Raw genomic sequence first — 21,985 nt, forward strand, 5'->3', positions numbered from 1 at the left:
TCACGCTCCACACTGGAAACCTTAACCCACATGTTTATCTAGAAAGAGCTAACCAAGTTTTGGTCACTACTTTAAATTCTTCAGCGAAGCTCAGTGTACCAGCCCCCTAGGATTGCTGGCACTGACAGAAGGGGTTTCAGACCCCCTCTGAGGATCTGGGCAAAGCTAATGTTGGGACCCATAACCATCAAATGCTAAAGCATGAAACTCCAAAGAGATTCACTGTCATCTTGAAAAGAACGGCCACCCTCCGCTAGCAAAGCTTTTTAGACTACCATTTGCAGTGTTACTGTGCTGGTAGGAAAGAGGAGAGGGCTGAGCAAGTCCCACCTGCTCTCCGAGCATCTCTGAAATTGAGAAGTATTGGTCAAGTTCCTGAGGACTAGGGGAAAGAAACAGCAATCTAGTAAGACTTCACAGGAGAAAGCAACAGTAACTGTGCAATGATGGAATCCCACGGAAAAACTCCACCTTGTCTCTGTTTCGGGAGATGGGCTGCTCGGCACCACCACAGGTCAGGCAGCTCACTCTCCCCTCAGCTTTAGACTAGCGAGGACTCTTCTGTACTGTTTTCCTCCACAGTGACACCATCTCCATTCAAATGACTCCCACACCTGGTGTTACTGCATCAGGCCACCCTAAGCCAGTGCTTTTCATCAGCAAAGCCGGTAACAAAGGCGTTGCTGCCAGGACCACCCAGCTCACCCCAAACCTCCACGATGCAGCAGTTCGGACTCCTGCACCCCTGCAAGTTGCTCTAGCTCCCTGCGCTTGTACGGCAAGAACTTAATTTGGCTGTTTCCATCTTGGAAGCCTTCACTTTGCCACATAAACCTAACAACAGTAAAGCCAGGGCAAAGGCAAACCCCAGAAAGAAGGGAAGATTGAGATCTTGCCTGTATACACTGCTCTCACATGTAGATCAGAGCATACAGATACCATACCATTTCTTACACTGTAACCCAAAGCTATGACGAGACTTCACCTTTTTCCTCTTGAGAAAGTTTGTTTACAGTCACAGCCATAAGCAGAAGAGAACCTGAGAGCCGTTTCCCACCAGTGGAACATCCCCAAAGAGGGAAACACAGATACTGGGGATTTGGGTGAAGAGGAAGGAGCACAAGTACAGTTTCTACATCCATATTCAGCTTCAACAGATGATAATAAATCAGCGAAGTGGAAAGCACTTCTAGAGCGAGCCATATAGCTGCACGCTGCTGGAAGATGTAAAGCAACGACTGCTCTTTAATGCATGGATTTATGTCAAACACCACTTCACATGATTTGCCCTGTGCACACTGAAAATCCGCATCACTGGCAGCTGGACTGGAGAGGAGTTCATTCCCCTCAAGAAGCTATGAGTACCTACAACCCCCTTAGAGTAAGGCTGGTGACAACTCCAGTCCCCTAACCCTTCAAGCACTGGGCTACCTTTTGGCATTTCTTGACACACCTCGGTTCTGACCAGTAAGTTTTTATTCCAGCACTTGCAGCTTTCCCCAGAGGGAGGTAGTTCCAGCCAACACAGCACCTGCTGCGCAATGGGTTTAGGTATGCCAGAGACCAACAGCAAACATAAGCTCCTTTGCAACTTAAGGCAACTTCCATGCACCCTGAGGAGGGGGACAAACAAGAAGCACCCAAGTAACTGCAAGGGTGAGAAATGAAATTGGTGTATGTCCCCTTTTCCTCCCAGAAGAAAAAAAAAAAAGCTGTTCAAGCAAAGATCTCTCCACAGCAGCATGGCCAGCTCTACTGAACTGTTATACTCAAACTAAAACAGAACCCCCAAAACCCCAACAAACCACACTGCCAAAAAACCCAAAGCCACCACCAAAAAAAACCCAAACCACCACTCCCCCCAAGAAAACCCAAATACACTGCATCTTCCCCAAAATCCAACATCTTGAATGCCTGTAATTAAATGAGCATCTCAGGAAAAAAACCACGAAAACCACACACCTTTTGAGACCACAGAGTCTAGGGTGGAAGGAAAACAGTTTGCAGTTCAGGAACTCCAACAAATACAAAATTAAGTTCATGATTAAAAACTGTCAAGAAGTTGGCAATGGTGTTTTAAGTATGGTTAGATCAGCCCTGTCAATACACTGCATTTCTAAGGGCATATACCTGCTCACACTTGACTTGCAAGTAGGAATTGAAAGTTATGGAAGAAAAAGGACTTTTTGGAATGACTCTTCACCTTACCTAGAAGGTGACATTACACTCGATGTAATCCAGAGAAATAGCATCCCCTTATTGGATATTTAAAAAAGGGGGGGGGGAAAAGCACCCAGGAGCCCTTGGTATCAGTCCAACACTGCTGACCCTCAAATTACTATGCTTGAACTGAGAATTTTTTGAAAATGCAGCACAAGTACTTGTACCAACGCATTCATGGCTAACAACTCCCTCCCTCCCCTCATCACATTCATATCCCATTTTGGAGGAGGAGTCTGCTCCGTCCTCTCTCTAATTTAATCTCTACCAGACGCTACCTACCAAATGTGTTGCTAGTCCTGGGTCACCAGCATTGTAGTCAAGTACTGGTCTTCACTTAATGCAAGGAATTGCCACAAGTGTCCACGCAATGTATAACAGGCCATGCACCGAGATGATCACATGGACAAAGCAGACACACGGATGCTCTCCTTTCAGTAAAGATTCCTCTTCAGAATTTTTATTGCAGGAAGAGTCCATCAACAACAAAACCTCAGTAGAAGCTAACTGAGCTCCACGTGGTTGAACAGAGCGCAATGCCAGTTTGCTTCCCGACTAGGGGGGATGCAGGAATCTGCCCAACAGTAGATAAAACTAGGTTAAAAGAGGCAGAAGCTGCCCCCCTCCCCCCCATCAATCTGAAAACTGATACATTTTAATATTATAACACCAATGTTACCAACCAAGAAGTCTTTCTTCAGGGGCTGCATCACAAAGAGAAAAATCATTGTAGTTGCAAACTTTTTCCTGAACACCAAAAGTTTGTCTGTAGGCCAACCGCACAAGCTGTTGCATGGCAGCATGAAATGAGCACTCTCCTGAGCAGCTGAAGCCTATTTTCTAGAGGCAGCAGACCAAGGCACAGGTTTGCCTCCGTACATCTTTAAGCGCAACAAAGAGACAAATCAAGAACTGAAGGCGGCAGCTTCAGGAATTGCTGTGGTTCACAGGAAGCAGGTACAGCTGCTTTGGGAGGCTTGCTTATTTTCAGTGTCAGGAAGGGCACCCTTCTACAACAGAAATGTTAAAAGGTCAAAAAATGTCTAACAACTGGAGAAGAGAAAAAACCCACACACCATTACATCTCCACCAGCACCTCCAGCAGGCTGTTCCTGCTGGGTTGCATCCCCAGTGCCGGGGTGGCAGCAGGCACAGGAGAGGACATTCCCAGCCTCCAGTCCCAGCAGGCGACACTTCTCCTTCCCCCTCCACCAGCTACAGCAGGGGATCGCGCAGGGGCTGGCTGGGTGACAAAAACCCACTGCTTTGCAGTGGAGTGCTGGCATCAAAGCCTGTGTGCATTCACCCAGGCAACCAGGACATGCCACTGACCCACAGCAATGCTGCCTGTCCCAATAGCACATGCAGCTCCTCAACACAGATGGCAAATATAGCACTGAACAGCAACACAGGTAAAAGAACGAGCAAAAGCCAGCAGTCGCCAAAAAGTGATGTTCTGCGAAGCAGGACTTTCAGAGTCACTTTATACAGAATTCAGTGCCTCGCTCCCCTATCCAGTGGTTGACTCAGGATTTGCTCCCCCTCCCAGTCCCTCCTGCTCCTGATCGATGCCCACAGCTCAGCAGTGAGGATTCCCTTCCTTGCCCCTGCCAGCAGCAAACATTTTAGGAGGGCAGACAGCCTGAGCTACACAGCTCGTACCAGATGAGAAATTCTTCTCTATAGTTATCTCTATGATTTCAGGCTTCCTGCCATCCTCACGAGCTACATCAATCCAGCATGCCAATTACAAGTCCTGGTTTTAAGTATCTCTGGCTGGAAGTACAAGAGCTTGTTGGAGCCCTTCTCTGTGTAAAGAGCTCTTCAACCCCTGTTGCGCAGTGACATTATTTTTACATTTTTAAGTGAGGATGCTGACAGAAACAGGGACAGGTGACTAGAATTGTCTGCCACTCCTTCAGACACATTATTGCAAGTTACCTGTCCCAAATGCCATGGCATTTAATTCAGAATGTATAAACAAGTTTTTCATGCTTCAGATTTAAATAGATGATACCAATAAAGCCTAGAGACAGCCAGTCTCTAGCTATTGCCATGAGTAAAACCACAATCCCTTTAAAAGTTTAAAGCGTGTATGCTTTTTCCACCTTTCAATACAGAAGTCATCATGCAAAGCAGTATTTCCATGGAAAAGTAGCTCCAGTTTAGATGAACAGGAAAAAAATGCAATGACATACAGTTTTACCAGATGCAGTAATCAAAAATCCAAGTTAAAAAAAAACCAAAAAGCAAACAAAATCATCATCAAGTTTTCTGTTTTATTTAAGATTTTAGTTTTAATTCTGAAGAAAGAGGTACATTTCCTTGGTTTTAGTTTTAGCGTCAGGTTATAACCATGTTTATTTATCTGTTTCTTTTTTCTGTCTTTTCAATACTGCACAAACGTCCAGAAACTACAGGGTTAAGTAAAAGCTGCAGGCAGAGGTCAGAGGTTGCTCCTGATGGTGATCATGTGGCCCCAATGCAGTGCTATCCCAGAGTGCCCTAAATAGGTGAATCTGTTTTTTTTAAAAAAAAGAAAGAGAGACTGACAGAGGAGACAGAAAGACTGAAGTAAATACCACTCGTGTTTCAGCTGCTTATAATTATATTATGTATACACTAGGTATTAAATCTGAGAATACTTTTAAAACATTAATGTTTACTTTAAATCTAAAGCCAAAATTAAAGAAAAATCTTATTCCCCCCTCTTTAAACCACTCTTTAGCAACATGCCAGTTACTCATAGCTGTAAGTGTTTTGTCTTTCAACACACTTCATGTCAAACTGACTGACACAATAAAATCCCCTTCTCAAAAAAAACCTCAACATAGCAATTTCCCTGTGTAGTGCCACACTGAATGCAAAATAAATGCTAGGCCACTGCTTGTCCCACAGGTTCAGTAACTTCATTTAAATTAAATACCTTTTTCATGTTTCTGCATTTGATTCTGCATTGCATTTTTTCCCCTACTGCAGATTGACACATCTCCACTAGGCAGAAATACTCATGTGCAAAAGACGTAAGACAGTAATATTCTCCTTAAGCATTGAGACTGCATTTTGATTTCTCTCTCTCTTTTTTTTTTTCCCCTCTTTAGAATGGTTAGAAAATATTTCAAACAGTGTATTTCAAACACTGGCTCAGCAGAAACTTAACAGAAAGATACGGTCATGACCCTGTGATGGCATTGCATTTGGGGGGGGGGAGATTTGATCAGGAACTGGATTCTTCAGAAAGAAAGATATGACAGGGAACAGTAGGTGGGCATGGGGAGGAGTCAGGGTGGGACACTTCCTGCATTTCTAACGTTTTGGGTTTTCTTTTTCTTTTTTTTCTTTTTCCTCCTTTCCTAATGACGATCCAGCGCTGAGCTCTGTAGTAGATCTGTGGGGGTTTTACTGGGGGGTCTGAAGGCTGTCTGGAAGCCTGGAGGTGGGGAATGGAAGCTGGTGGGGTTTGAAGGAGGAGAGTAGGGATTCCAACTGGCTCTGTGCAGAGGGATCTGTGTGCCGAAGGGGTTACTGTGGTGCGTCTGTGATGGTGCTGCACTGGGGCCGTCCACCTCTGTGAGGGCCTGAAGAGATTTTAGCCAGTGTGGAGGATTGTCATCTTGAAGGGTGTCTAAACTGTTTCCTGTGGAGGCTGGGATACCTATGAAGAGAAGAGAAACAAAACAGGGATACAGGCAAGTCAGAGCAGAAGCACTAAGTCGAGCATGAAGGACGTCAATTTAACCTAACAAAAAGCAACAGTGAGAAAACATGATTAGTTTGTACAGAGAATGCATTTTACATTATTAATGTATAATTACCCTGCCCGCAAAACATTTAACATTAAAACCAGATAGAAGAAAGCTCCCCCTCAGAGCACTTTGTAAACCACACATTTTTCTATCAAACATCCTGCACAAGGACAGCATCCCTGCTGACATGACCTTGCCACACCAAACTACCAGCACACTGCATGCTTCACCACCTACTCTGCCTACCTGAATCATGCTTCAGCCTCCCTAATGGGGAAACACAACCAGACAGCCTTATAAAAGAGAGCTTTATAAACAAGTGGAGTATGTCCCTTTTTAAATAACAAAGTCCAGTGAATGCCTTCAGTGCCTCAGGACCAGCGGCGCACATACCGGACATGCTGTCCGGCAGAAGGGACACCTACGTTGACCCTACAGATAAGCGCTGATCCGCCTGACTGCCTGCAAAGGTCCCGGGCATACATTGCAAAGGCCTAAGTGATGCTTTGTTATGCCTAGTGGTTCCACAAAAATTCCTGGACCCTTGAGGTTTTGTGGATGGAAGCTGGAAGAGACCACCGCATACTGACTTTTTCTTTTTCCAGATGTATATCAGTTTGTGCCAAATACCCATTTGATGGTTTGCCAGCGGAGCTGAAGGAGTGAGAAACGGTTACCTGTGATGATTGCGGGGTCCATCCAGCTGCCAGGGCTGTCCCAATTCAGGCTGTCGGTGGTGGCAGTGTTGGACGTTGGTACACTGTGGTTGGCGTTGGAGGGGGAAGAAGCATTGGGCAGTCCACCAAAGTTGATGTTAATGTTCGGTAGAAGTGCCCTTAGCCCGTCCTGCCATTCCTTCATATTTAAACTCTCTACAGAACTGCTGTTGTCTGGGAGATTTACCAACAAAAAAAATGAAAGATAAAAAAATAAAAAGCTGAAGTTAGAAACAGATGTCCTTCTTTGGTGGGGTATGGGATTTTGTTTTTACTTTTTAAGCTAAGCATTTAATACTTTTCCTGTTCAAAAACTAAGGTCAATGTTTATGTGATTGATGAGTTACTCTGAGGGGCTGGCAGGTTTTAAACCAAGTATAAGGGAGTGGGAGAAAGATTTAACTCCTCCTCCAACTCATATTTCCCCATTTTTTTCAGTTCGGAGGCTCAAATAATCAAGGGCATAGTGGCTCTCCCTCTATTACTAATAGGGGAAAACCTACCAGATCCTTTATGAAAATACCTCTGTTGCAAGCTAGATAACCCAATCTGACTGCTTTATGAATGGGCAGCAGGCTCAAAAGGGTTGTTTTCTTTGAAGTATGTTAAAATGAAGAAAGGCTAGGTAGGGCTTTGTGATAGAAACTGAACACGAGGAACCAATGAGGTGGAGGAACATCACAGAAGTTTTTTGTTTGTTACAGCTCACTCATTCATAGCCCTACAGATGTTCTTCCAAAGGAAGTGGTAATTAGGTTCTCGAAGTTGGAGGGAGTGCAATTTCCTCTTGCAGTTGAAGAACAGTAGTGAAAATTCTTTAGAGACTGTTCAGAATAATTCCCGACACAGCAATATCCTCAAAACTTTGGTTAGAAGCAAACCAGCTGGACACCAAAACAGTCAAGTCAACTATTGGCCTGAATGTTTCAGGGCACATACTGAAAAAGGACAACAGGATAATGTGCCTATTAGCACTACAGCAAGTGATCCCTGAACAAAAACGTTAAACCTTACTATCTAGAACAGACTATCAGGTTCTACAATCATCTCCTGCTTTAGATGTCTCAAAGCAAAACAAACCAGACACAAGCATCCTAGCATTTATCAGCCAATACAGAAATCATACTTAACTTGTGGTCAAATATATATGACCACGCGTGTTGGGTAGTACATTGGTAGCATGCCCTTTTTGACAAAGGCCTCTAATACAACTTTTTTTTTTTCCTAAACCATCTCTGCCTATCCTAATTGAAGAAAGGACCCTGATGTCAATCAGAAGTGTTACAGTGAGATACTTAGAAAACACTACTACTTCATCAACAACAGAAGACTTTTAAGTCTTCACAGAAAATTAGAGGGTATCACTAACTTGCAACGCTGTATGCTGGAGAGTGAAGAAAGCAATCTCGCTTGCTATCAAAACCTGCCTTGGCAATTTTTAGAATTTTAGAAAGAATTGATGTCTTGAGCAATTACCTTTTTGTAATGGGGGGCAGGGGGGGAATGCAAATTCTTGATATCCTGTGCTTTCATGCAGAACCTTCCCTTCCCCAGACCAGAGGTTTTTTAGAACAAACATTATATAAGATTCTGCTTCTGTATAGAATTACAGCAAGCAACTTTAATCACAAATCACAGGAAATAAATATTTCAGACCGTATCACCAACTGAACTTCAAAACAAGTTATTATGCAAATCTGTTATATCTACTTTGCCTATGATGACTGTTGGAGCAATGCATTCATTTCTAACCCTATGCATGCCTAATGCAGCAGTTTTCGCACAAGCATCCATCGGCATGCATAAATGTCCCCACACAACAGTATAGCAGCTGACACTTAGAACATCTGTGGCCAGACAGACTGATGCTATGCATGGAGCCTGGACAGGGATAACAGCACAGATGCAGAGTGTACTAGGAAAATCATCCTCTGTGCCTGGGCAAGTTTCCAAAATACATTTGACAACAGACTCTGGAAGGTTTACAGACAACCGCTGTTATCCCCACTCACTGGCTGAGACTGGGGAACCACTCTTGCTCAGAGGTTACAGCATGAGATACCTCCATGGGACAGACAGACAACTCCTAGGCATTTCCATAAACAAAGAAGAGACAGGTCAAAAGTCAGGTAGTGGAAGTAAACCCAAAAGCCTACCCCTTACTACATGTATCATGTTACATCTAAAGATTAAAATTTTTAAATGCTACAGGAGAAGAAAAATAGCAGTAACGAACTGCAGCTCTGCCTCACGCAAGTAACCTAAGAGCAGCTTTTTAGTAACACTTTAGCAACAGATGCAGTAAGTGTCCAGACAAATGTGACTTTATCCACACACTATGTGCAGCACTGTGTTCTGTAGGGCCTGGTGTACAAGTCACTGCGGGTGAAAAAAACGCAGGCTTATCGGTAACTTGTTCTATGTCTGTTTAGCATCAAGCCATAATGCACACAACTGGCTTTCACTTCTACTTTAATTTCTCCTACTACACATTGAATCTACTTCCTGTTCCCTCCAGAGCTCTCACTTTTTTCTTTGCAATACCAATGCACACAAACAGTTTTAAATAGTTCGGTGCAATACATTTTTCATTCAAACCTATGATTCTAGGGTTAAAAAAAATAAATCAAAAAAGTTAAATCAAAAAGTGTTAGTCAGATATATCCTTGATATTTGCTCACAACCCTCTTGAACATCCATAAGCCTACTGGAGACAAGATCTAAATTAATTTTTCAGAACAAAAGTAGCCAGCTCACAATCACAGAAATAACTGTCCAGCAGATTCTGCATGGTACACCATTAGTTTCCACTTTATTTTCTCACCACCGACTCCAACAGCTTGTGCAAAGAAATGAAGCTCAGTTTAATTAATCCCGTCTACTACAAGGGAAAAAGCACACACAAGATGCTTACTAGGACCATGCATGAGCGAGCATACTCATCGCAATACCTGTGAGCTGAGGATATGCAAGCTCACGATGATCTTAGGGACATTAATAATCCCCAATACGCCCTCAAAGCTCATGAGCAAGAACATAAACACATAGTAAACGACACACTTGCAACACATCATTGAGGAAGTCTAGTCAAGACAAAGCCAGCAAGATGTCATACTTACAAGGAACAGGATAGGAAAATAAATGTAATAGAGCATTAGGCCACCCTGGGCTAAGAAAATATGTGTATTTTTTTCATGTTATCCTCCATTTAAGAGAGACATAATGCAGTATATGTAAGAGTCCAAAAAGATAGCAAGCAGCTGAGATACAAGATTTTCAAAGAACAGAAGAGGCTGGCACTGTTTGGTGAGGAGACATTCATCTGTGAGGCATGCATAGTGCACCATTGCTGTGTACCCTAACACAGAAACAAAAATAAGAAGCAGCTGAGGAAGACCTGCCCTTTATCTCAACTATAAGTACAAAATCCACTTGGAATCACAGAAGAGATCAAAGGCCTAAAAGGATGCATTTGCTAGCAATAAGGCAGTTCATTTATTAAAATCTTGTGCTCCTGGGTACAAAAGTGACAACACAGAGAATTCCAAAAGATTTATTGTCTTTCCCAGACAGCTGGGTTTATAGGGTTGAAAGGCAAGCTATGATGAAATCATTGCCCTCTGACACCAAAGAAAAAGCAAGCAACACATTACTCAAGTGTCTGTAACAGGGTTTTTCCAGCTTGGCTAACAAATGCACAGGGTAAAAAAACATCCACACAAACAGGACCAAAGCTTCACAGCTTTGTCAGACTCCCAGTCCCTAAGCAAAAATTAAATTATTCCTGTAATATGAAATCTGGTAACTGATTAAAGTGCATGAAGGTGTTAAGTAGATGGGATCAATAGAGAATATACGATGCTCTACAATACTCCCTGCACTGCCCTCTGAGGCCTCAGTTACTGGCTATGACGGGTAAAACACCTAGTTGGAAAAATTCCTGATGCAACCCAAGTACGTGAGCAATCTCCAGGCTCTATGCTGCAATATCCAATCCGAAGAATTAAAATCAGCATGTCTTTGAGTCTTGACAAGTTTTAAACCAACAGCCTAAGAAAAAAAATGCAAGTCCACCTCAGAGGCAGGAGTTACTTCCACTACCTGAAGAAAGTTAAGTATCTTCAGAAGAAATTCTACTCACTAGTCAGTTTGTTTGTCCTTTCTGTTAATTAAATTATGCTTCACCATGAAGTTAGTACCACAGCTAAAAATGAGAAAAGGCTAGCTCCCAGTTAATACAGATCCATTAAAAAGGGCATTTGCCCATTATCTTTCCCTGCTTCTAACCTTAATTGGTTGGAGTAGTGTTTTACCTAGCTAGCTAGCAGACTTCTGAATTGAACATCATAACCTAGGGGCATGAGACAAGGAGTGTAAACACTTACCCCTCCTTCCATAGCCTCATCCTAATTTAAAGCAGTATGTCCACAGAGAGTGGGAAACCAGAACAAAACAAGTTAAAACCCAGTTGACTGCAATCAAGATTTTACACACCAAGATAAACTGGAGATTCCTCCCCCTATGCCCCAGCTTTGTCTCCAAAGAGAGAATAACCTGGTGAAGCATCACTGAAAGCACCACCACTCAAATGAAAAATAGGCTCAAATACACACCCTGAACTCCAGTCTTCCCTTGATGTGCATTTCATAATCCTATCTAGTAGAGTGGAAATTTGCCTTTACACAGGTGAACAGATGCCACAGTTCTAGTGCTGATCTTTTTCATGTGTCTGAGGTATTATACCAACATGAAATACAAACACTTGTATGTAAAATTCAGTCAACCACTGTCCTTAAGTGAGCAAAGGGAAGAAAAAAAGCTTTACCACAAACTTAACCTGTTCACCTGATTTAAATAAAAAAAACCCCAAACTTAAAAGTCAGCTTAAAATAGAATATAACTGAGAAGCTTGCATGTTCATCTATGTAAAACCTGGTCATTTAATTAATTTTAAATAAAATCATTGCTCCATCATGACATCTTACCAGACAGTCTCATAGCATTACCTCAATATCTTCTGCCCGCGATGCCTTAACATTATTCCTTCAAATGAGGCAAAGCAGTGTGTATTTGGGGGAGAGATGGCAAAGAGGATGATGGCCAAGCCAGGCACACTGTTCTGTTGTACATAATCAACACTTTAGAACAAGTTTGCACAAGCATCAGCTGCATTGATATGGGCTGTTCCATGACTTCATAACTTCTGACAAATGACACCACAACATAAACCCAGAAGTGCTTCAGATTTGGCTGCACCATATTTGTGATGCTGAGGGCACTTATCTTTTATACTGAGGGTAATGGGGTAGCATGTCTTAGTTTACTGGGCAGGAGACAAGCTCACTAAAATGTCCTACCAAGACCATGTTAAATTATTGCCCCAATTCCGATACAAGTCTATGGCCAAATCCCTATCAAAATTCACACAGTATATACTTACATAAATATGACCAACAGCAAAGATCACAAGACCATCATATTAAGTAAGCATATTTCTTTGCCAAAATTATATTCCAAGCTATTACAAGTGTCTGATTTCATAATATTTGTACAAAGCCATTAAATATCTTTATGTCGAGTCCTAAATATTCTAGTCCTGCTGAAAAGCAAGCAGTCCTGCATATCTAGGTTGCAATTATTTACTTCTTTTTTAAGAACTCATCAGTATGCCATGTGTGTGACCAAGGCACACAATAGTGGTATAGAAAAGCTTCAAACAAGCACAAGAATTTCAGAGGAAAACCATCCTATGAGAGAAGAAGAAACTTTTTAGCAACGTCACATACTTGACCGCACAGAGTGGCAACAAAAGTGACTATCGAGGTGTATTTGGTGACAGAATGGCTATTGCAATGTCCTGCTCCTAAAAAGGCCCTTGTGAAATCTTCAAGGACACTGCACGGTAAAGTTAGTTCTGAAGCTTTGGCATGACAACCAGAATGACAAAGGAACAGGAAAGACTACCAGAAAGAGCTCACCAGGAGTCTTTCAACTCAATCAGAAACAAATGGGGCCACCAGAAAAGCATACCCTTCGCAGTGACAGCCCTGTTAGCCTCAGCCTGCACTTTGTGCTACTGTTTTCACAGATACTACAGATCGTCCGTGCTTTCTGTGACACATCCTGTTACCCTATTCCAAAAAGGGACTGGGGCTTCTCAGTTTTCATCTCAAAGTGACTTTCTGCTATTGGCATTTATATTGTGCAAAAAGTTGTCCACTATTCCACTCTGAGTGAGGGAGAGGATGATTTGCCACAGCCTAAAAGGAAATTATGCTCAATTACATTAAATAAACAAAAAAAGCCTTTCATCCAAATCTTATACACTTAGCTATCAACAAAACAGTTACAATAAAAATTACCTGTGCCACTTTAATATGAATAATAAGCTTGTTTGCTCACGCATTTTTTAAAACCATGAGAAAAATCCCAGCTACACTGCTGTAGTCTGAGGGATTTCACTCTTAAAACACCATTAATTCTGTGTATCCAGATTTCTAGGAATCTCACAATGCTTAACCCAAACGATCAAGATTCACCCATTCACAGAGGCCTGAGAACATCGCAGGGAGAGATTAAAGAACTGAATCTGTCCTCCCCATCAGGAATACAAAAGTAGCCACTTCACTTTAGGGAGATACCAAATGACAGGAGCACTACAAGATAAAGCTGTTTGCAGGGAACATTTCAAAGCCTTGCTAACATTCTCAGTGACACAGAGGAAGCAACTTGGCAAATCCATGAAAACAGCCTTCTAAGAGTCATTCCACAGCGCAGATTTCAAATTAAAAGTTTTATGATCATGAGCTCTATAAGCTGGGGAAGCAAAAGAAGCATACAAACATACTCATACCTACAAAATTGGCTTTGGCAGTCAATAAACACTAGTCTACCCTCAGCTTTAAAAGAAAAGCAAGTAAAGCAGCTTTTATCTTGATTCCACATTGATTTCCATAGTTATATTAACTCCACATGCACCCAATTTAAAAGATAGCAATTTACATCAAGAAAAGCACTATTTTTTAATTTTAAGATGTATCAAGTGCAACTTAACATGCCAGTAAGTCAAACTACCAATAGAAGAGGAATATATTGAAAAGTATACACTTCAAATGGGAAAGTAAATTTTTCTAAATAATTTCCCTTTTTGATGAAGATCTGACAGTACAACTTTTAGGCTTGCTGTGATTAAACTAGTGTTAAGAGTCAGAAAGTTAATTTTTTTCCTGGGGAAATCCCTTCTACAACATCACTGATGGGACAGCTCACCTTAGATATTCAACAAGAAGATTCATATTTGCTTGTATGTACAGTGTCAGAGTTTTATCCGGTTTGAGAAAAGCAACTTTAAATATTCTGGAAAGTTCTTGTGATTGACTTCTACCTACCATGGCTCAAGAGACCAAATCTAATACATAATTTCAGCAGCCAGCCATCCAATTTTAAGCTGTAAGTAAATTTCAACTCGAGATTCTAACTTGCTTGGAAAAACATGTGTGACTTCATATCAAGTGTTTCCACGGCATGCTGCCATTTTTTATTGCTGACTTTTTAATTGTTTATTGCTAAAAACACATAGTGGTCAACTGTAGAACGTCAATCAAGTTTGGGCCCACTGTCCTGCATACAAATCCACAATAAATAGTCAGTATAATAGCCTCTTTTTCATGTGGGCTAACAAGATGCTTTTCATGCAAAGAAGGATCCCATAAGAAGATAGCCAGTTCTCACCATGGAAGATTTTTAAATATCAACATAAATCTATACTGAGCACACAAAGACTTAAGATACTGAAACAAAGAAAATAAATACCTGAATCCTACATACAGAACACTTCAGATAAAAAGCTGAGAAAGACATGCAACTCCATTTGAGAAAATGAAGTTTCTTGTAACCCAAGTATACCTGCTGCTTACTTAGATCCTGCATCAGGATCAATCTTACCAGGTTACTTTGTCAATAAAAACCCCTTTGACCTCAAATGAAGATCCTGTGCATACAAGTGTAGCTGTGGGTACATGCATAGATACATTATTAAAAAGACAAAATATATGGGATTTGCCCTATGGCCAATGCAATAGCTAGAATTATCAAAGAAAAAATCAGATTTTCAAAGCTGTATCAACAATTAGCAAGAGTCTATCAACTTGTGAAGGTTCTGGATTCCAGGAGTACCCAGGTAATTCTCTGACCAAGGGTGAGAGACTAGTATTAGCACAGTGAAATACCTACTCTGAGAAATTATCAACTCATTTTTAATTCTTCCTACATCTGTAGCCAACAATTAAGACTGATTTATATTTGCAGTTATCTAATATTCCCACAGAATATTTGAGGTAAAATGTGAGAAAGCTGAGAAGAGAACCAAAACTTCTATGACACAAATTTCATTCTGATTCTAAATGCTGTCTTGCAATAGAGGTGACCCACATTTCAAAGATGTGCTGTACTTTTTAAAGAACTCCTTCGGGAACAAGCTGAAGTTCAAATGAGGTTGTGATGTCAAAGAAACCAAGAGATGTCAAGGTATGGAAAAGATCAGATTCCCTCCCCCTTGCCTCAAGTGTGATTTGGTATCACTAGGAGGAGAAACACTTTTTGTAAAGCTGCTCTTCCCATTGCTGCTACCCCTTCAGGATGTGTCATTTACACCCCTCCCAAATACAATTTTTTTAAAAGAGTGTTTGCTCTTTCTTAAATGGATGCTCAAATCTGTGCATTTCAAGCTTTTTTTTTTTTTTTTTTAACACAGAATGCCTACAAACTATCTGTGCTTTCTGCTAAAATTCAGTCATAATTGGCATTTTGCAAGATGGACTTGACTCGGAAGGTGGCAAAGTTTCCGCTCCCCGCACAAGGCACAGCCTCTTGTTAGGCACCACTATTTACACTTGGCAGTGCCAAGCGTACTTATTTCCAGTCTTTAAAGGGAAAATGCCAGGTTTTTAACATCACTAAGATAATTACATCTTTTAACTCATGCTAGTGGTCTACTGTGTTTTTTGAAGTGCCAGTTTGTATTTTAAAAGAGCGTCCAAGAGAGCACTGCACCTCGCAGCTAAGCACCTGCCTGCTGGAGGAGGGAGGCAAACGCTGCAGCAGCCAACAGAGCTGCCTCTTACATGACTGCAGAGCCATCCCAAGGCCTTACAGGTTACCCGTGGAAAGGAAACAGCCTTTCTAAACTTTCTTGAATCAGCCCTGAAGAACAAAAAGTTCTTGTTCCATAAGCAATAAAAATAGGCAAAGGCCAAGTATTTGGCGCAGCCAAAGCTCATTTGGTGTCACTGCTACAATCAGTCAGGAAGTCTGATGTGAAATGGCTCCCATGTGCTCATTTCCCCCCATTTCTGGCGAAGAGTTACCCAAAAAGCTGTCAGGACTGATGGTCCAGAACGCAAACTGGGTCAGCCACTCAGGCCACCTATTCCAGCCAACACTGCATTTATTTCAAGTCTAGCAGCGTTAATGTGATTAGTCATTCCTCTGATCTATTGCAGCCAAGAGAAGTTAGAGGATTGTGGTTTTTCTACTTTTTTCCTTTATATTTTGACACATTTTCTTCTTCCAAAATAAAATTACACATTTAAAAATAGTTATCTTACTACTCAGTCTTTTACTGCCATCCCTAATAATTGTACAATCACAGATTTTAAGAAATTCGTAAGAGCTTAAAAGCAAGCTTCCAGAGATGAGGGCACAGATATTTATATATTGAGCTTTATTTGGAACAGTATCTCTGAAACAATCATAAGAAAAAATTCCACAGGGTTTTAAAAACAGTTGCAATATTAGCACTGGAAAGGCACTGGGAGGGAAGCGTGTGTGTGTGTGACAAGACATTTTGGAACAGATGGAGAAGTAGCAGGACTTAGAGGGCAGGTGCTGTGGATGAAGTTCTCTTAGAGATCGTGACAAGATTAATGCTAAGGCAGGCAGACCTTAGCAGTAAATGTAGAAAGTGTATGGGAGTGAAGGGACAAGACTCCAAAAGCAAGACAAGGAATACCCACAGCAGATTTCAACAGTGTGACTTCAATCTTGGCACTGATTTAATATTTTTGATGTTAATCTGAAATTACACTTCCATTTACTTTGTTTTAAACCTAGCAGCATCACTCTGGGTGCATTAAAAACCACAACCACGACACCTCCAGAGCAACAAAAGCAAGCAAGCTTCTGTTTATTTTCAAATTGAATTTATTCCATATTGTGCTGAACACTTCGCCTCTTCACCAGTGAAATAGGAAGTTAGTTATGACTGGAAATAAAAGGAGAATGAATTTTGGAGGTGGGAAACACACACACACAAAGCACCTCCTAAAGAAGGAGAGCTGAGAACCTCTATGGAACTAAGAGGGATGCAGTGGGCATAAGGACTGACGAGAAGAACAAAATACTCAGTGGCAAAGGCTGAACTAGGAGCAGTCATCATTGTTGGGGAAAATATCTGAGGGTCATTTACAAATGGTACTTTTCATTTTACAATTTCAAAGCAGTGTTCAGACCTTTATTTTCAAATGAGAAGAGACCTTGGCATCACAGTAACACTTTCACTTCTGAGAAGAGCTGCCTTACAGTCTGGAAAGGTACAAACCTTTGTAGGTGCCACACACACAGCACCAACAACAGTTGTATCAGCCAAGCTTTTCACCAGATTTCCCATTTTCAATATTTATACCTAATCAGAGAAAGACTTCAGCTAAAGGCAGCCATAGATCTAACCAGGGGCACAGAAAAGATGATGTTTGGCTGCTGCCATGCCTTCTGCCCAGCTGCTGTCAAAAGGCCAAACATCAAGGAAGACCATCAAGAGAGCAAGCGGTCTTCTTTAAAGGATTAGGACAGAAAATTAATGGACTAATGCATTTCTTACCATTAAAAACAGGGCCATCAATACTTAAAAAGCAGTGTTAAACCTTTCATATATTGTCAGGTCAAGAGGAGGAGTGTAGCAAAATGCTCTTTCAACCACTGCACCCAAATAAAACAGTGCAGCCTCACATCTCTTAAGTCACACTGCCTGTTGCTAGGGTATAGGATTAAATGCATTTTGTACACAGCGTTTGGAGAATTTTAAGTTTCACAAAATGCTGAATTCAGCCCTACCACACAGGCCAGACCCTCTTTTAAAAATGCACAGTAGCAGAAGCAGAATTCCATACCGAATTACTAGCCTGAGACCACAGAAAAGCGTCAGCTGCTATGCTGCAAATTTGATTTTTTTTGGTTCCACAACTGTATAAAACAAGTTGTGGGGTTTTTTTGTTCAGGAGACAGATCAACTACTAAGAATCAACCCAGAGGACACAAGGTCAAAAGGACAAAGGTCAAATGTGTGCCCCAAACAGAAATGAGGTTACATTTTGGGAAAATATAAAATCGGACGAGGACTCTTAGTATTAAAGGTGGAGCATGTCAGCACTAATTCTGGTATCTCACCTTTCTCCACAGTCTAAAGTATTTTAAACAATATGATCACAGCCAGCATATAGAGATCTTCTCTGTTTTACTAGAATGTTGTCCAAAAGGTAGCATTAGGCAAGAAAAGATTTGATATTCAAGACATACAATAGGTGGGGGCACAGAGGCCAGAAAATTTAAAGTGGGAGATGATGCAGCAACACAAGTTTTTAAGATATGGAAGAGCTCAAGACTTAAGAGCAGGAAGAAGTTGCACCTTCTTAATACAACCATCACTGATTTGCCCTTCCCACTACCACCTATTGCTTCACTAAAACCTATATGTGGGCAAGACTCAAAAACGCACATGCTAATCAGTGTCTCAATAAGGAAATGCAACACCACTACCACAAAGACTGCTGGACGGCACCCAAACTTAATAAAACCGTCAACCTATTTATTGTCTCAATCTCATCTTTAAATACGTGTAATTCCATCAATTAGGTTGTTCACATTCAAGAGATAAGCCATATGAAAACAAAAGGTCTTGAGAGCACAAAATTTTCATTTGTTAATTACTTTCAACTACAAAGACATATGACATTCAAGCCCCCTGTTTAAGTTTCAGGAACAGATCACAGAAGTCTACAGCAATCTCCACATCCATGGGCTTCATGGCTAAAATACCTTGATGGGTTTTACAGTGCTTATCTTCAAGGACAATGGGTAAAACTTTTTTCTTCCCCTACCCTAAACAGGGTTTAATTCTTTGTGCATCCTATGTCTCTATATCCCCTTAACTATTTCCTCTATCTTAGATTTCTATTATATGCATGACAAACAAATTGCTTGCCAAGAAGCATTTGGACAATGCTCTGAGATGTATGGTTTAACTTTCAGACATCCCTGTGTGGAGTCAGGAGTGGGACTCGATGATCCTTGTGAGTCCCTTCCAGCTCAAGGGGTTTCAATGGTTTACGTAGAACACACAATATTGTGTGGCATTAGTCTTGAAAGAGTTCAAGTTTCAAACACTCTCATTATTATTGAATTGAGAAGTTCTTACAATTAAATTCTCATTTGTAATTATGTTCAGGATAATTATGAAATTAATAAATGAAATGACAAGCCAGTGTTTCAAAGTGTCAAGTACTTTATTTTCCATAGAACTGAAGGGAAAGGTGAACTAATAATTTACAACTTCTTCCTCATACTTCTAAGTGTGTGAATTTTTTCTTGTACTTTTTCTATGTAATAAAATCAATGACTAAACCACTCAGTAAACTCAACTATATATTTATATTTTCCCATTATTAATATGCATGTATCTCATTTCATAAGCATCTGTCTCAAAACACTGTTAATGTGAGACCTAGTCTATGATCCAATGCTATACCTATTATTTTAGAACACACTGCTGGGCAGTCGGGTAGTAAAGATGATAGCATATTAGCTATCAAATTACAGAGTTTCCCGTCATCTTGAAGTAACATAAAAATATAGGCATACACACACACCCCCAACGCTGCTGTCAGCGGATCTTTCCTTTGGCATTATCTGCAGAATAGAGGATAGTCACTGTCCTATATTCTTAGGATAGCATGAACACTATGTAGAGTAAGATTGTTTTCAGCAACAGTCACAATGGCCATGAATAATAAGTCACTGAACTTTTGTCCCGGAGCACAGTTACAGTTACACAGTAAATCATCTAATGAATCCCATGCCAGAGAACAGCAACAAGCCTAAATTGATCCTTATGACAAGAACACCTAAACATCTGCTATGGTTTGCAAAATCATACAAGGAGAAAAAAAAAGCTAGTTTGGGAATCAGTCAATCAAAAAGTTCATTTAAATATGGCTTGGGAACAAATGTATGCGTGAAATATGACACATTTCAAGTATACGCCTAATAAAATTATGAAGTCAATCATGTGTCACTATGTCACTTTGCTGGAAACTGCAGAATGATTTTAGTAAAAACTGCTTCTCTGAGAAACAGGCTACCAAATTCCATACAGAAAGTATTTTTAAAGGAGAGCTTAAAAAAATTATATATGGGTAAGCAGTACCTGTGCCCCTCCATTTAAATTTGGTGCACATCACAAAAACAGCGCTACCTGGAACTGCATGGTTATGAATACAGCACAGCTCTGATTCTTAACTACACAAAAGGTAGCTTCAGAACATTACATTTAACATGTCAAACTAAGCATTTCAAATTCATGTGAATACTAATGCCTACAGCAGAAGCAGCAGGAGTTTAAAAGGTATCATTTTGTTCATACAAGTTTCCTAACCAAATACACTTTGTGAAATCAACTGAATTTGAATTTAGAAAACAGCCTACTGAATTCACATGAAGTTACAGAAGTTGAGGGTCTTTGCTGTAAGACAGAATGTGAAGTTTCACCTGCCCTCGGTTTCTTTTGCTGTTACATCTGAAACAGCTGTGTTTCTAAACACCTTAATACAGACTAACAAAAGAGCTAATAAAAAGGAGCTTCAGGTATACTACAACTAGTCTCTCCATACTGCTTCACAGCTCTTGATATGCACCACCTTCCTAGCAGGTCAGCTAGAGTCTGTTACAAAGCACTATTACAAAGTCCCACTGACATGATTTCTCTGTACTCGTACAACAGTTTCCTCCCCCAATTCCACCAGACAGCTGTATCTAAATAAAATAAGGAAACTGTGAAAATTTTATAATTATATACCTGCTAGTGATGGATTAAAAGCAAGCATAAAGAACAGGAGTTATTCTTTCAAAATAATATAAAAGAAATTCATTGAGACCTGTATACTACAGATTTGAAAAAAAAAACCAAAACAAGTCAATAGATTGGCAACTATTACCTCTGCACATAAAAAAAAAGGTATGAGGCCATCTTCGACCTTCAAATTACATGTACTTCTGAAGCAGTTAGATAACTCAAGAAAACTCTATGCACTAAATACCATACAAATAATACAAATCCATAACCCAGCAAAGAAAACTAAACTACCTGAGACTGGCTGATTTTTGACAACAGGAAAAGAAAAAGGAATAACCTGTGTTGGTGCAAATTATTCTTTTTTGCAAGATATATCAAAGCTGACATGTAGATCAGCTGAGAAGTGTTTGCACTGCAGCAACTGCTGCTACCTAGCTGTCAGCCAGGCAACTAACAGCTTTGTATAGCAAGAGATTAAGACCAACTCAAAGGAACTTCCATTGAGATTACAGCAGATGTTTGTTTTCTAGTTTTAGCACTGTATCTGCCAAAAATGTTTTGAGATTAATTTGTTCTAGCTGTTGTATACAAGAAAGGATATACTTCAATATCAACTTTGTCGCCTTAAAATATATGGGGGAAGCACTGGGCTGTGCATAAACCAACACCACACAACTGGCTCTTCAGGACTGGAACAAGGATCTAGGTCTTCTATAAACACAGAGGTCTACTTTCAAACTGCCAAAAGGAAATTAAAGTAATGCAATTTAAAGAATACTCTTGCAAACCTAGAATCAATCTGTACTACAAGCAGATGGCTTTCAACACTACAGGATTTTCTTGGCCTCTCCAGTTCAGAAGGTAGTCTTGTTACTGGCCCCTTGAACCAGCAATTTTTAGAACTGAGTGGTAAAGTCAAAACTTGGTATCTTGCAATGTTCCCAGAAGTTCTATGAAGTTTAGGGGGAAGTGAGCAATAATTGCAGTGCTACGGATGTCACATTTTTACTCCACATCAGAAATAACGTTTTCCTTTTTTTTTTTCCCCTCCAGTGTAACCAATATCAGTCATTTTAGTCTAAAAACTTCACCACTGCCAGTACGAAGAACTTTGAACTACTTGCATTTCTAGTCTGGACCACGTGTTTACACTACAAATCAGCCTAAGGACCCTACAGCAG

General features: G+C 40.6%; 1 protein-coding gene across 8 annotated transcripts in view; it reads right to left on the minus strand.

Annotated features, from left to right (window-relative positions):
• Positions 1-4,479: 4,479 nt before the first annotated feature.
• The window catches only part of CNOT4 (CCR4-NOT transcription complex subunit 4), an 82,706-nt gene continuing 65,200 nt past the window's right edge, over positions 4,480-21,985 (minus strand). For 5 of the 8 annotated variants that reach the window (XM_040595221.1, XM_040595219.1, XM_040595220.1 and 2 more), the window contains 2 exons: positions 6,644-6,856; positions 4,480-5,875 (listed from right to left, as the gene is read on the minus strand). In XM_040595221.1, the coding sequence (XP_040451155.1) occupies positions 5,574-5,875; positions 6,644-6,856 (515 nt within the window). In that variant the 3' untranslated portion in view covers positions 4,480-5,573. The remainder of the gene's footprint in view (positions 5,876-6,643; positions 6,857-21,985) is intronic. The other 3 variants (XM_040595224.1, XM_040595223.1, XM_040595222.1) reach the window with 1 other exon arrangement.

Source organism: Falco naumanni, chromosome 5, assembly GCF_017639655.2.
Source record: "Falco naumanni isolate bFalNau1 chromosome 5, bFalNau1.pat, whole genome shotgun sequence".
Taxonomy (NCBI): domain Eukaryota; kingdom Metazoa; phylum Chordata; class Aves; order Falconiformes; family Falconidae; genus Falco; species Falco naumanni.